Source organism: Lissotriton vulgaris, chromosome 10 (assembly GCF_964263255.1).
Source record: "Lissotriton vulgaris chromosome 10, aLisVul1.2, whole genome shotgun sequence".
NCBI lineage: Eukaryota > Metazoa > Chordata > Amphibia > Caudata > Salamandridae > Lissotriton > Lissotriton vulgaris.
This window is the reverse complement of record NC_141698.1, coordinates 465,658,555-465,672,466: the sequence shown is the minus strand read 5'-3', so window position 1 is coordinate 465,672,466 and position 13,912 is coordinate 465,658,555. Positions and strand designations below refer to the sequence as shown.

Genomic DNA, 13,912 nt, shown 5'->3' with positions numbered 1-13,912 from the left:
ATGTTGTACAACTTAATTAAATTCTTATTCCACATGCGAAATGAATCCTGCCATGAAGAATTTTGGAGACAAAAAGGAGAAAACAATAGCCCAAAGATAAACAAATGTCCAACTCACACAAAACAATGTTTTAAACGTTTTAAAAGTAGAGGAAAAGACTCTACTATTTATTCTAAATAAAATTCCTCATCATGATACAATATACAAATATACAAATTTGGAAAACAGGGGGTTACCAAAGGGTAAAGTGCATAGAGTGAGAAATTGGTGCTCGTGTGGGATAGAAAAGGACCAAGATGGTCAAGAGACGGTAAATTCCAAATGTTTCTTGAGTCCAAGGTTAAATAATCCTTGGAAAGATTCTGGAGGAGCCTGCCATCTATGATTTTATCGCAAAAAATGTCATTCTTTCTCGCTATATTACGGCGAACAGTTCATCCGTTGCTCTTATTTTCCAAGGGAGTGGGGGACAGGGGCACAGAAGATGCAGGCTCCAGGTAGGGGGAAGGATTGTCGACGTTTCGACCCAAGGATAAGAAGGGCAGTTGATATCCTCATGAACGGGTCTTCATCAGGACGAGGTGGTGAAGGGAGGGAGCTAAGTTACATAGAATTCATGTAACCCCAGTGGTGTGGGCGGACACCTGTAACAACAAATGTTCGGGCTAAGTATCTCAAACCAACAACATGAAGGTCAAAACTGGATATCAGTACTCCAAAGGCACTCACCCTTTAATGGTGTGCCATGTGCGAAAAATCAATGGGTTTTTTGAAAGCCGTCCAAACGTGCTCTCGGGTACTGGAGAGAAAGGAGAACACATTGCCATCAATGCTGTGTTCCCAAAGTTACAAATAAACATGAAACATTGATTGGACCAAGACGTAACTAAACAAAGCGACATTACACAAAAAGCGCTTGGAAACGCTGGTTATACTCACCCTCGCTGTCAGTGGCGGCGGGTAGGTATTGATTAGTTTGTCGAAGAGTTTACACGCTGCGTCTCTGGGCAAGAGTGTATTGTTAGCCAACTGGGTTACGAGTCCGAACCAGAGGGTTAGTCTGAAAATGACAGGAGCGTGTTTACAAACATACCTCCTATGTCGGACTGCGCGGGCTGTCAGTGGGGCTCTGTCTGCTGGCGACTGCTGAGAGATGCTCAGACGAGCGGGCAACCAACCAAGTCCAGAATGGATCATGGAATATTCAAATGCTGCAAGCAAAAATAAGGTAACCTTTATGTAGGCTATGATGCCGGATTTAATACAAAATTAACAGTGGTGCTCTGAAATTATTTCGCTGCTGCGTGAACTGGACATGCTTAGATAATTGTAGAATACAGATCTTAAGGATTCATTGCTGCTTTTAATTTTAAGCGCAATTAGTTGTCTCTTGCTCCGTTGGCAAACAGACGGTGTCTCTTATTAATCGTGAACCGCGAAAAAACAACTGTGAACAAAACCTATGTCTAGGATTCAGAATTCTGGAAAAAGATTGAATATACAATGGCATGGTGGCCGCGCGGGCATAATTACCTGATTAGCTGTGGCCCGATGGCAGAATTCTATGCTCTGTGGTGGCGGTCAAGAAATCGTTGCTCCTAAACAGGGTAAAATCCTACATTGTGGCGGCATCATTGTTTAAGTACGAACAATTTAACACAAGTAAAGGAAATACACTGCTTCGATATGGCCTTCATCTAAAAAAGAGACAAATTGAAAACTATTTCATATGTTATAGCTTGGTTTGATCTTTTCAAGCCAGTTGCTTATTTACATTTGTTGGAATAAAGGTAATACATTCAACATTGTGTGAACAATAAAACAGTACTATTAATGTTGAGTAATCAGGCATAGTAGATTACTTAGTGGCTTATGAACGTAAAACAGAAAATTCTGCTTAATATGACAGACAGCACATCAATACAAAACTTTCAGTCTATCTTTTCAGGCAAATTACTTATTTACATTTCTTTGAATCAGACTGATAAATTAAACATAGTGTAAGCAACAAAACGATATTTTTTATCTTACATAATCAGACATAGTAGACCACCATCTGCAGAGGCAAGTAGAGATGTAGGGGGTCATAGGAGCACAGTCAGTTCAGCTCACCAAGGCACAGTGGCTTTGGGTGCAAGGGTGTCTTTCATCGTTTGAGTCTTCTTACCGCAGCCAGTCTCAGTCGGGGGTCCACTTGATTCATATTGCAGGTGCGATGAAGGCCAGAAGAGGTCCGCAAACACCTGACAACTAAATCAGGATCACTTGGGAGACTTCACTGCACAGGTGAACCCCTCAGACTCGGGCCTTGACTGGCTTCTGGTGCAGAATGGGTAGGAGACGCAGATCTGCCTGGATCCGGAGTCCTTGGAGTAGGTTTCTTCTGGACAGGTTAGCTTTCCACAGGAGATTAGTCTTTTTTTAAAAGCCAGCAGTCCTCCCAGGGTTTTCGGAGGTCACTGGCTGCAAGACAGTCCTCCGGTTCGCAGAAGCTGCTGACAGGCTGGTTAGGGCTAGGGCAAAGTCTTCTCTACAGGGTCATCTTATTTATTCTTAGGTTATCGCAGATCTACTTTCCTGGTCTGGGGGATCCCCCCCAAATACTAGCTTAGGGTAATAGCAGGTAGGGCCATTGGGCACCTTACCTGGGGTGACTACACCCTCTATTATGCCATCCCTCCTCATCAAGATGGCGGGGACTGAAAGATGTACTTTACCTTGCCTCCCCACTTTCGGGGTGGAGTTAGTAGAGGTGAGCACACCTATTCTTCCTAGGTTTTCCTGCCGGTTTTCCCACCCAAAGTGGGGGTGTAAACTGGGGCCTGCCATCTGCTGCTAGCAGCAGCGTCTGAGGGTTCGCATTACAAATGTGTCAGTCCTTTGAAGCTTCTCCTCGAGCACTGGCCCATCCTGGGGAGGATGAGTGACACGTCTGCCCATGATGTGCATTGTTTCTGGGGCAGAGAGCAGGGGCTCTCTACCCAGGGTCCAGAAACATGTCTGGTGGTGGCAGACTGCCTACAGCCGGTCAGAGACCCCTCCAGGGCTGGCAGATTTTCATGGGGCACCTCTGAGTACATGGTACTATAAATCCCACACTAGTCCTCAGTGTGTATTTATTGAAAGTCGTACTTTTGTACTAAACACTACTGTGTTCAGTGCAGCCATCATGGTGCTTTGAAACTAGAGTTGTCAAGTTTCCAGCCCATGTACTCGCTATGGCTTGACTGCCACTTACAATTTTACGAAATGGACCCCAATGTTATTGGGGCATTACGAAATGGATCCCAATGTTATTGGGGCATATAGGCTCCTTCAGCTATGACCTTTCCTGTGGTATAGTGCACCCTGCCTTAGGGCTGTGAGGCCTGCTAGAGAGGTGACTTACCTATGCCTTCAGGCAGTGTTGGCTGGGTTGACACCCAGGCAGGTTGCCATGTCGACTTTGTTGTATTTCGCCTCACAAGCCCATACAAGCTGCAAGGGCAGTGGCATGGACCTAGTGACGGGGACCCTCTTCAGCGCCTAGGCTCCACCTGTAAAACCGCATTATTGTTTTCCTCAAAGCTTAACATTGCAAAGACTGAAAATTGCACCACTAACACTGCTCCACTAGTCCGAACTCCATGGGGTTGTGGATTTTGCTGGCTGCAGGACAGGCGTTGTTCTCTTTGCACTGTCTTTGAAGTTGAAGACAGGCAGATAGGGCTGGGGCCAAGTCAGTGGCCATCAGGGTTAGGGCCAAGTCAGTAGGCAACAGGGTTGGCAGGTGTTAAGGGGGCACATCTGAGGTGCATTCTCAGTACATGTTTCAATAAAGCCCACAGTAGCATCAGTGTGGATTTATTGAAAGGAGTAGTTTGGTACTAAACACTCTTGTGTTCAGTGAAGCCATCATGGTGCTGTGAAATTCGAGTTGAAGAGTTTCCAGCCCATTTACTCTCTATGGCTTCCCTGGCACTTACATTGTTAAGAAAAATACCTAAATATTTTAGGGGCATAATATGCTCATGCAGATATTCCCACACCTGAGATATAGTGTGCCCCGCCTTATGGCTTGTGAGGCCTGCTAGAGGGGTGACTTACCTATACTTCAGGCAGGGCTGGTTGGCAAGGCACATAGGTAGTAGTGTTCCATGTCAGCGTTGCTGTTTTTGTTTGCACCAGGGCATGCATGCTGCAGTGGCAGTCTGCATGGCCTAGGTGAAGGGTCCCTAGGGGACCCTCTTCAATCCGAATCCCCTAGGTACCCAGGTACCTTTTATTAGAGACTTACAGGGGCTTGAAGGGCCAGTTGTGGAACAGTTAGGTAAGAAGCACTGGCACAGGGTAACTGGTTGGCAAGGACCCTGTTCACCACAATCGGGACCCCATCATTTTCCAAACAGAAGGTGGGGGGCTAACCATGTCAAGAGGCACTTTCTCACACTATCTTTTTTACTCAATGGAAGAGGGCCCCCATCCTGGAATAGGTCGTGCCTCAGTCCTTCTTCAGACAGATAATACAACAATTGTTTATTAGTATAGCTGACAGGACCAAATCCAGGGTTCTGTCCAGTGAGGCACTTACAGTCTGGCACTTATTTCTGCTGAGGAACATCACTTCGAATAGTTCCTCTCCGAAGTCTTTAGAGTAGGAAAGCAAAGTTGTTAATCACACTTTTAGTGGAGCAGCACATGTGGGGAGTCTACAGCGGCATTCTGCCAAACATCATTGAAGTTTGGAGAACTCCACACATCCACTTATTTGCGACTTCAAAACCTCCAAATTTCATCCTCACTGGTTGATCAGGATTGGTCTTTCATAGACTGGTCAGGACCGTTAGTCTCAGCTGTCCTGTGACCCCCACCTGCTCCACAGGTTAAACGTTGGGTTGAGACAATTCAACATGACTATGATCTCAATTGTTCTGGTTTGGGCAGTGGTATCAGGATCTGCAGCATCTGTTGTCCACATGTGACACTGTTATGCAGACTGGATCTTCTCACCAAATACCCTGGAAGATCCGCCATCCCTGACTGCTAGGGCTGAGCTTGACGGAATGGCACCTTAAGTACATGCAGTCCTGCCACCTAAAACTATCAGATGATTCTATAATCATTCTGAGATAATCCACGCAACCTTGTGCTTTATCTTGTGCACTATCAGTCATTAAGTAGAAGACAAATGAATTTGTTTATTATCCAATTTGTCATTTACAACACATACTGTTACACTGCATATGCGATTTAAATATGCTTTAAATTACATAACATAAATATAAGTTTTACATGTCAATTTTTCTCATTTTGAAGTTAGGCAATATTATCCCTGCGCTCCATGTCGTGTTTTTATTTTTTATTAGTCCATTTGTCTTAGATGTCTTAATGATTTTTTTTCTTCAGGGGAATTCTCGTGTAATATTTTTGCGTGGACTCAGCTAAATGAAGCATGTCTGGCTGACAGAGTGGTTAATTTTCAAACAATGTAATATAAACAACAATCAGTCAGTAAATCTCAGGGTAGAATAATGCTTTTAACTTAGAGCCCTGCAAAGGCAGTCTTATTAACTCTTGTCCATGTTTAATTTCCGTAACGCTGGTTTTGGCTACCACCTAGTTTAGAATGAAAGATGGCATTCCTCAGAGAAACGTTTACGGACACATTTATTAAAAATTATTTTTAGCGACTTGCTTTTGCAACCCTATTTTTTAACATTGCATATTCATTTACAGCACATGAAGGAAAAACATACGTTGTAAATAACTGCGATGTAATTTTTTTCCATAAAAGTGCCTTACGCTGCCATCATAGCTTACATAAGAAGTTTATCTCGGGCAATATTTTTCACCATTCTGTGGTAAGATTTCCTAGTAGGCCTTGAGAAACTTTTCCATATTGTTAGAAGACATTCTTCTCCCCAGTAGATGAATATAATTCTCTCCAAATTTACGGGACCTCTTTTTGAAACGATACACAAATTGAACTTCCAACATTATAATAGTAGTTTTCTTTTTGACCGTTAACTCGACCAGGAGAATGAGTGAGTTTCAAACCCTGCACAAAGTGCTGTGTATTGTTTTTATTTGCAGCAAGGTTCCTTGACAATTCAACCTTATTTATAGATGCCACTTCTCCAACCAAAGAACTCCCCATTTTTATAGATCATTTGTTTTATTAGTTTCACAAAGAAGACAACTGAAGAAAAAATAAAATAGTACACAACTTCATCACCTACAACCCGGAGGCTGACAGTAGGTGCTCCTATAGTTAATTAAAAAACAGGACTAACCTCAACACCTACCCCATGTTGTGGAGTCCGACCCCCTACCTCTGATGAAACTAATGTCAATCGGACCTGGTTACCTACTACCTGCATTGGTATCTTCACTGTCTCCTAACAGAGTAGTTATTATATGAAGTCGGATAAGGTATTTAGAGCTTACCAGTTCCTTAACTCCACAAGCAAGAATACCAATGTTAGAGGCATATGAGCTGCAGATCACACACTGTGCATAGATCGCCATCTGGTGTTGTGCCCAGATGTTTGCACTTTGTTGTTGTCTTGGAAGACGTCTTTGTCAGTCACGAGATAGGTGACTCCTCCGGTGGACAATAGCGCGCATGGGCATCGACTCCATCTTCAGATTGTTTTTTCCCGCCATAGGGCTCGGATGTGTTTGTCGCGCTCCAGTACGGTGTTGTTACCGATCTACCTTTCGACGCGCAATCCTTCACCCATTCTTCGGTATCTATTTTGATCGCGTTTCCTAATCGTCGCGCATCTCTACGAACTTGAATTTCTTCAATTCCGGTCGTCGACATAGGCCTTCAGGCCTATCTGCGCTATCAGGCCTTTTGGCTCATGGAAAGGACTCCTTTCAAAAAGTGTCCTCAATGTGGATTCAAGTTTCCACATGCTGATCTTTATGAGGTATGTAATCTCTGCCTTTCGCCCGAACATGAGGCCAAAGACTGTCCAGCTTGTGCCTCTTTCCGCTCCAAGAAAACAATACGGGATCGTCGAGCTCTAAGAACTATGGCTCGATCATCGAAATCGATACCAGACGATATCTTCCAAGAAGGCCTCAATGTACCGGAGCAGGAGCAGATCGAAGAGGGCAACTTTAGCACCTCTGAAGCCGACGACTCCGACGTCAAAGACCTCATTCCATGGCAGCGGGTCGGAAGTACTGACGTCGACCGCCCCCCCATCTATTCATAAAAAGGCTTCGGTAACACCTTTACCCTCGGGCATAGGTGCACACCGGGACAAAACTTCCCACACCCCGTCTTCGGGCCCGGCAAAGAAGTCAACACATAAGCCTTCAGGTGACTCTGGATCAAGCCAGCCTACCGTCAGTGCTGAAACCCCATCACTGGCACTAAAAAAAGGCAAACCAAAAGAGAAACCACTGACAAGCCAGCCTACCGTAGGTACCAAAACCCCATCCCCGGCACAAAAAAACAGACCAACCCAAAGAGAAACCACTGTCTTTGTCCTCACCGAAGCCTGTTTCCAAATCGGCGCATTCAGCACTGAAATCCACTGGCATTGAACCTTCATGTCTGAAAAAAATCATCAAAACCAAACACAACCGGTTCCAAAGACCCCAACTAAACCTTCGGAACCCAAGAAAACTCCTGATTCCAAACCTAAGGAGCATAAAACAAACCCCAAAACTTGTGCTACACAAACAGTCGGACCCGGAAAAATCGGCGCCGAAGCAAGACACTCCACAGGAGGAGCTTTTTCAACCTGATCCAACCCAAAAAACGCTTGAAATAGATCCAAAGACAGGTCACATTATAGTTATTCCTTCCAACAAAAGGAAAATGGACAAACCTGCACCAGCTCCACTCCCTTTAAAAAAAAAAAGACATTGCTACTTCTTTAAGAATTCCTTCTCCTCCTCCTCCTCCTCCACCTCATCTCTCCTATCCCATCTCCAGTACCCTTGCAATCTCCTCCACCTCAGGATGATGACGACTTTGGGGACAGAGTGGATGATGAACCTTTAGGGGAACCTAGTCATCCTAATGTCCTAAATGACCCATGGGACAATTATGGCACACCAGATGTTCCTGATACACCACAAGATATCTAACCATCTAGACCATCCCCTTCAGAGGACACAATAGGACTCACTCAGCTCCTACACAGAGCTGCAGAATACCACGGTGTGAATTTCACATAGACCCTATAGAAGAAGATTTCCTCATGGACACTTTTGCAGTACCTGAAAGGTACACTTCCATTCTATCAATGTTAAACTCTGTAATCAAACACGCTATTGACATTTTTAAAGATCATGTAAGGGCTAGAGTGTCATGTTGCGGCTTTTCGCCATCCAGAGCGCCGCCAAACACATGCAGGCGTCGGAAATCTTCACTTCCGGGAAGAAGTGAAGTCCCGGTCTAGTTCACCAAACTTAAAGCACTTCCGGGGGAAAACGCTTAAACGCAGCGTTTCCCGCCAGCTCTGTGCTTGTGATTCCTTCCCGATCCTGTCCGGAGCTCAGAGGTTGCTGCGGACTGCTCCCGGTTTCGTTTAGTGGCAGCATTGAAGCGCTTGCCTGGACCGTCCGTCGCGGTATTGTAACAGAGCAAAAGCGCTGTACGTGACTTTTTCATTTTGCCTCTTTTGACATTGTTCTTTCATTGCCCCGTTTATGTGGTTACCGCGCTGGAGCGCTGTTCTTATTGTTTCTCTTATCTGGGGAAGGCGCTGGCATTGACAGTCCCTTACCGCTGTAAGCGTTTTCCTTGAGACCTACCTTCTTCATATAGCCACGCAGGAGCGCTGCGTTGGTTGCATCTATGTTGCGCAGGAGCGCTAACTATACTTTGTACTGGGCCGCGCTATAGCGCTTACCCTGGATCCTTTCTGTTGGACCACACCGCGCAGGAACGCTATATCCTTGGTTATTGTGCACAGCGCAGGAGCGCTAATATTTGTGTGCTGTATTACCCGCGCAGTAGCGCTTGATGCTTGGTGGTTTTACTTGCTTCCCTCATTACTGCGCAGGAGCGCTTTACCTTGGTTGATTACCTTAGCGCATGGACGCTTGGCTTGATTACCATTTCTTTCCCTTGGTCCAGTACGCATATGAGCCTTGGTAAGTTGAGGGAACAGGCGATTTCTTCCTGCATGTGTTTAGTGGTTTACTCAGAAGTGGGAGAAGTGACTTGTCCTAATTGGGTCTTTCTTGTTTCCCCAGTCTTATCAAGACCCTACCCTACTCCACTACCACCAAGACCTCTTCATTCCTTTTTGGCTCCCATCCCTGGTTCCATCTCATCCCTGCTGGGTGCCACTCTCCGCACAGGTCAGGTGGGTACAGGGGCGGTGGCTCTTGTCGTCTCTGCGGAATTGCTTCACAAGCACAGGTGAGTCTTGTGGGGCACCCAACATAGTCATTAACCCGACTGGAAAAGAAATACAAGTCTGCCCCAGCTGATCCTGTTATATTAAAGGGCAGCTTCCCTTAGATTCCTTGGTAGTCTCCAACGCCAGCAAAAGTCTACCTCTCAGACCTCAGTCGATGCTCCACCTCTTGATAAGGAATCAAAACAGTTGGACGCATCTGGTAAAAGAACAGCATCCCAGGCAGCCAACATAAGGAGAATTGTCAACACACAGGCTTTGCTGGTATGGTAGGGCACACTATGACGAACTAGAGTCCCTACAACAACACCTTCCAGATCAATATCAAACAAGAGCCAATGATCTCATCCAGGAAAGGAAACTTATAACTAATACATCTATTTGATGTGCTCTGGATGCTGCAGACGCAGCCTCCCGAGCTATCAATACCAGTATTCTTTTACGCAGACATGCATGGCTAGGTATTTCGGGATTCAAACACGAAGTTCAAACTACTAAATTGAACCTACCCTTTCACCAGGAACATTTATTTGGGCCTAGTGTAGATTCAACTTTAGAAAAGATTAAAAAAGATACTGACACTGCCAAATCATTGGGTGCTTTGCAGTCGCAAACTCCCAGAAGTTCTTTTTGTCGCTCCTCTTGTAGGGGCGCCTCTAGAGGTTTTACCACTGACAATTCCTCCACCTCCTATAAAAGTCCCACCCAGACCTCCTCTACCAGAGGTTATTACAGAGGTGGCTACACAGGCAATAACGACAAGGTTAGATGCAAAACTATCAATACTCGCACTGCCTCCACCTCCAAACAATGACTTCCCTCCACTCTCCCTGGACCATTATACTCCGGTCGGGGGAAGACTGTTACAGTTCCTACCTGTCTGCAATATCATTACCACGGACAGGTGGGTGAGAAAAATCATACAATCCGGTTATTGCCTGGAACTCACTTCAACTTCCCCAACATACCACCCGAACAGCGTCCAATGTAAACAGAGCATTTAACACTTCAAAAACAAGAGGTGCTTTCCCTCCTACAAAAACTTGCAATTGAACCAGTTCCCCTGCATCATCAAAACACAGGGGTTTACTCCCTATACTTTCGCATCTCGAAGGAGGACGGAACCCTGAGGCCCTTTTTGAACCTTAGACCATTAAACCTCTACATCCAGTCAGACCATTTTCATATGGTCACCCTAAGTTGGCAGGGTATGCCCAGACGTGGGTCCCTTGCTCACTCTACCACTGGATTCAAGATAGCCTGGCTGATGAGGATTATGAATCCGAAACCAGTCCCAGGATGCTTGTTTCAGGTCCAGGGAAGACATGGATTGGCAGTTCGGGCTGGACTGTTCCCATGAGGCACAGGATCAGACTGATTTGCATATGGTCAGGTCTGAACTGGGGTGGTGAAATGAGCTAAAGAATGGTAATGGATTAAACCCAGATCAGTTGACTGGGGGTGAGTGTTTGATTTGCTCAAACACTCCGTCCATCATCCCCATTGGTATCGCTTTGTTTGCCCGGAGTTGGCAGGGTATGCCCAGACGTGGGTCCCTTGCTCACTCTACCACAGGATTCAAGATAGCTTGGCTTTTGAGGATTATGAATCCGAAACCGGTCCCAGGATGCTTGTTTCCTGTCCAGGAAAGACATGGCTTGGCAGTTCGGGCTGGACTGTTCCCATGAGGCACAGGGTCAGACTGATTTGCATATCGCCATGTCTGAACTGGGGTGGTGGAGTGAGCTAAAGAATGGTGATGGATTAAACCCAGATCAGTTGACTGGGGGTGAGTGTTTGATTTGCTCAAACACTCCGTCCATCATCCTCCTTTGGTACAACTAAGCGAACTGGCTCCTGAAGTCTTAGAATTTGGTTACCTCAATCTTCCACCTGATTGTAGGACCGTTATCAGAGAGGCTAAGCGCCCCACCACTAGAGTCTGCTATGCAGCCAAGTGGAAAAGATTTGTTATATACTGTACCAATAACACAATCATTCCTCTAGATGAGTCCATTCAACACATCATGTTACCTTCTGCTTCTTCAAAGATATAATCTAGCATACACATTAATTAGATTACATCTTGCTGCCATAGCAGCTTACCTGCAAAATAGACAACACTTATCATTGTTCAAGGTACCTGCCATTAAAGCATTTATGGAATGCCTCAAAAGAATAATCCTTCCCAGGGTACCACCCTCTCCAGTGTGGAATCTAAACATAGTCCTCACTAGATTAATGGGTCCTCCATTCGAACCTCTACATAAATGTGAGCTACAATTTCTCACATGGAAGGTCGCTTTCCCTGTGGCCGTCACGTCCCTCAGAAGAGGCAATGAGCTACAGGCACTAACTATTCAAGAACCATTTTACAAATCGATCATAACAAAGTGGTTCTTACGACAAATCCCTTCCTAAAGTTACTTCTCCCTTCCATCTCAACCAATCTGTTGAGTTGCCAGTGTTCTTCTCGCAACCACAGACAGTAGCAGAAAGAGCTCTTCATACACTGGACGTAAAAAGAGCACTTCTTTACTATATTGACAGAACAAAACAATTTTTTCTATCCTTCTCACCACCACATAAAGGCAATCCCATATCAAAGTCTGGATTGCAAGAGTGGATACTCAAATGTATACAAATTTGCTATCACAATGCAAAACGAACAACATCTATTCCCCCTAAAGCCCACTCTACCCGCAAAACAGAAGCTTCTTTGGCATTTTCAGGGAACATTCCCTTAGATGATATCTGTAAAGGAGCTACATGGTCTACACCGCACACAATCGCAAAACACCATTGTGTAGATGTGCAGGCAAAACAACAAGCTAGTGTGGGCCAGGCTGTACTCAAAACATTTTTCCAAACTACTGCAACAGATACTGATGGTCGCCGCTAAGGGAGAGTACTGCTATGCAATCTATGCACAGTGTGAGATCTGCATCTCATATGCCTCGAACGGAAAATGCTACTTACCAGTATGCATCTGTTCTTGGCATGTAGAGCGGCAGATTCACACACGCCCACCCGCCTCCCTGGCTACTTTTATCTGTACCAGTTTTATCTTATTTAGGTACATCACATAGGCATCTTTTTCTGTTTCTTACACAACTCCATTATTTCCCTTCTTGGCGAAAAAACAATCTGAAGGAGTCGATGCCCATGCCCACTATTGTCCACAGGAGGAGTCACCTATCTCGTGACTTCCAAAGACATCTTCCAAGACAACAACATAGTGCAAACATCCGAGCCCAACACCAGATGGCGATCTATGCACAGTGTTTGAATTTGCATCTCTACATGCCAAGAACAGTTGCATACTGGTAAGTAGCATTTTCAATTAGGGGCCCGACCTCTAATTTGTGTTTGGAGAGTGTTATTTTTATCGTACCATTATTTGTGTAGCCAGGCGGTCTAATCTGGAACCTTGTCCGCGTCCCAAAGGGCGAGGATTGCTTGATGGGCGACTCCTGGAGTTTTAATCTGTTCTGTTGGTATAGGGTGAAGTATAAATGTATGCGGACAGGTTTGAATAAGATGGATTGTTGAAGTGCTAATGTCATTTTTGTGATTTCCCGCTGTCTGGTATTTAGTTACTGCATTGGATGACTACTAGATGAAATGAAATGTGTTTTTTGTGGGGTTTATCGTATTTATTGGTTTATTTGTTGTTGGTACTTTATCTGTAGCCAAATATAAGGCATGTTGTTTTCTTTAATAACTTACAAGGAGTAACCAGAGCTCGAGAAAGTTTTGCTATAATGGAGACTCTTTGCATTAATGCCTTCAATCCGATGTACATACCCTCCATTGTCGGAATCCTGATTAGAAAGGTGTTGATACCTCAGAAGCTAATGAGTTTGAGTTTGAGGGTTCAGGTAACCATGGACATTGTTGAGTTTGGAAGGAAGGCTGCTGCATACCCCACATGCTCTTTTGATATGACAAAGGTTCTCCCTAAAAAGATGCTTCAGAAATTATTTTGAAGTGTGTGGTGTACTGTATTAGGAGGTATGTGTGGTTTGTGTTATTTCGTATATTTACATTACCTCAACTGGTTACTTGTTTTTCTTTACAGATATTCTGCAAGGGAACTTTAAACCCGACTTATACCTGAAATATATACAGAAGGACCTGAGGCTAGCCATCGCACTTGGCGATTCTGTGAACCACCCAACTCCGATGGCAGCTGCAGCTAATGAGGTAGCAAACCTTCCACATCTCCTGTATTTTGGGAGACGTGTGTCCCAGAGACTTTTTTCATCTGAGTCCTTTGAGGTGGGACAGGGAGAGGAGGACACCTGCGAGGGGGGTTGGGGAACAGTGATGACCTGCAGGAGGAAACGCAGAGAGGAGGGGACCCGCAAGAGGAAAAAGAGAGTGGAGGGAATATGCAAAAGGAAACGAGAGGAGGTCATCTGTGATGGGGATTGGACTGAAGAAGGGATCCATAAGCTGAAAAAGAAAGGGCAGGGTTCCTGTAGGTGGGTCCCAGACAGGGAGGGAACCTGCAAACGACGAGCAAAGAGGTCCTGTGGCAG

General features: G+C 45.1%; 1 protein-coding gene across 2 annotated transcripts in view; it reads left to right on the top strand.

The window, feature by feature from the left end:
- The window catches only part of GLYR1 (glyoxylate reductase 1 homolog), a 526,825-nt gene that overhangs the window by 505,917 nt on the left and 6,996 nt on the right, over positions 1-13,912 (top strand). For both annotated transcript variants that reach the window (XM_086941330.1, XM_086941329.1), the window contains one exon: positions 13,450-13,574. In XM_086941330.1, the coding sequence (XP_086797456.1) occupies positions 13,450-13,574 (125 nt within the window). The remainder of the gene's footprint in view (positions 1-13,449; positions 13,575-13,912) is intronic.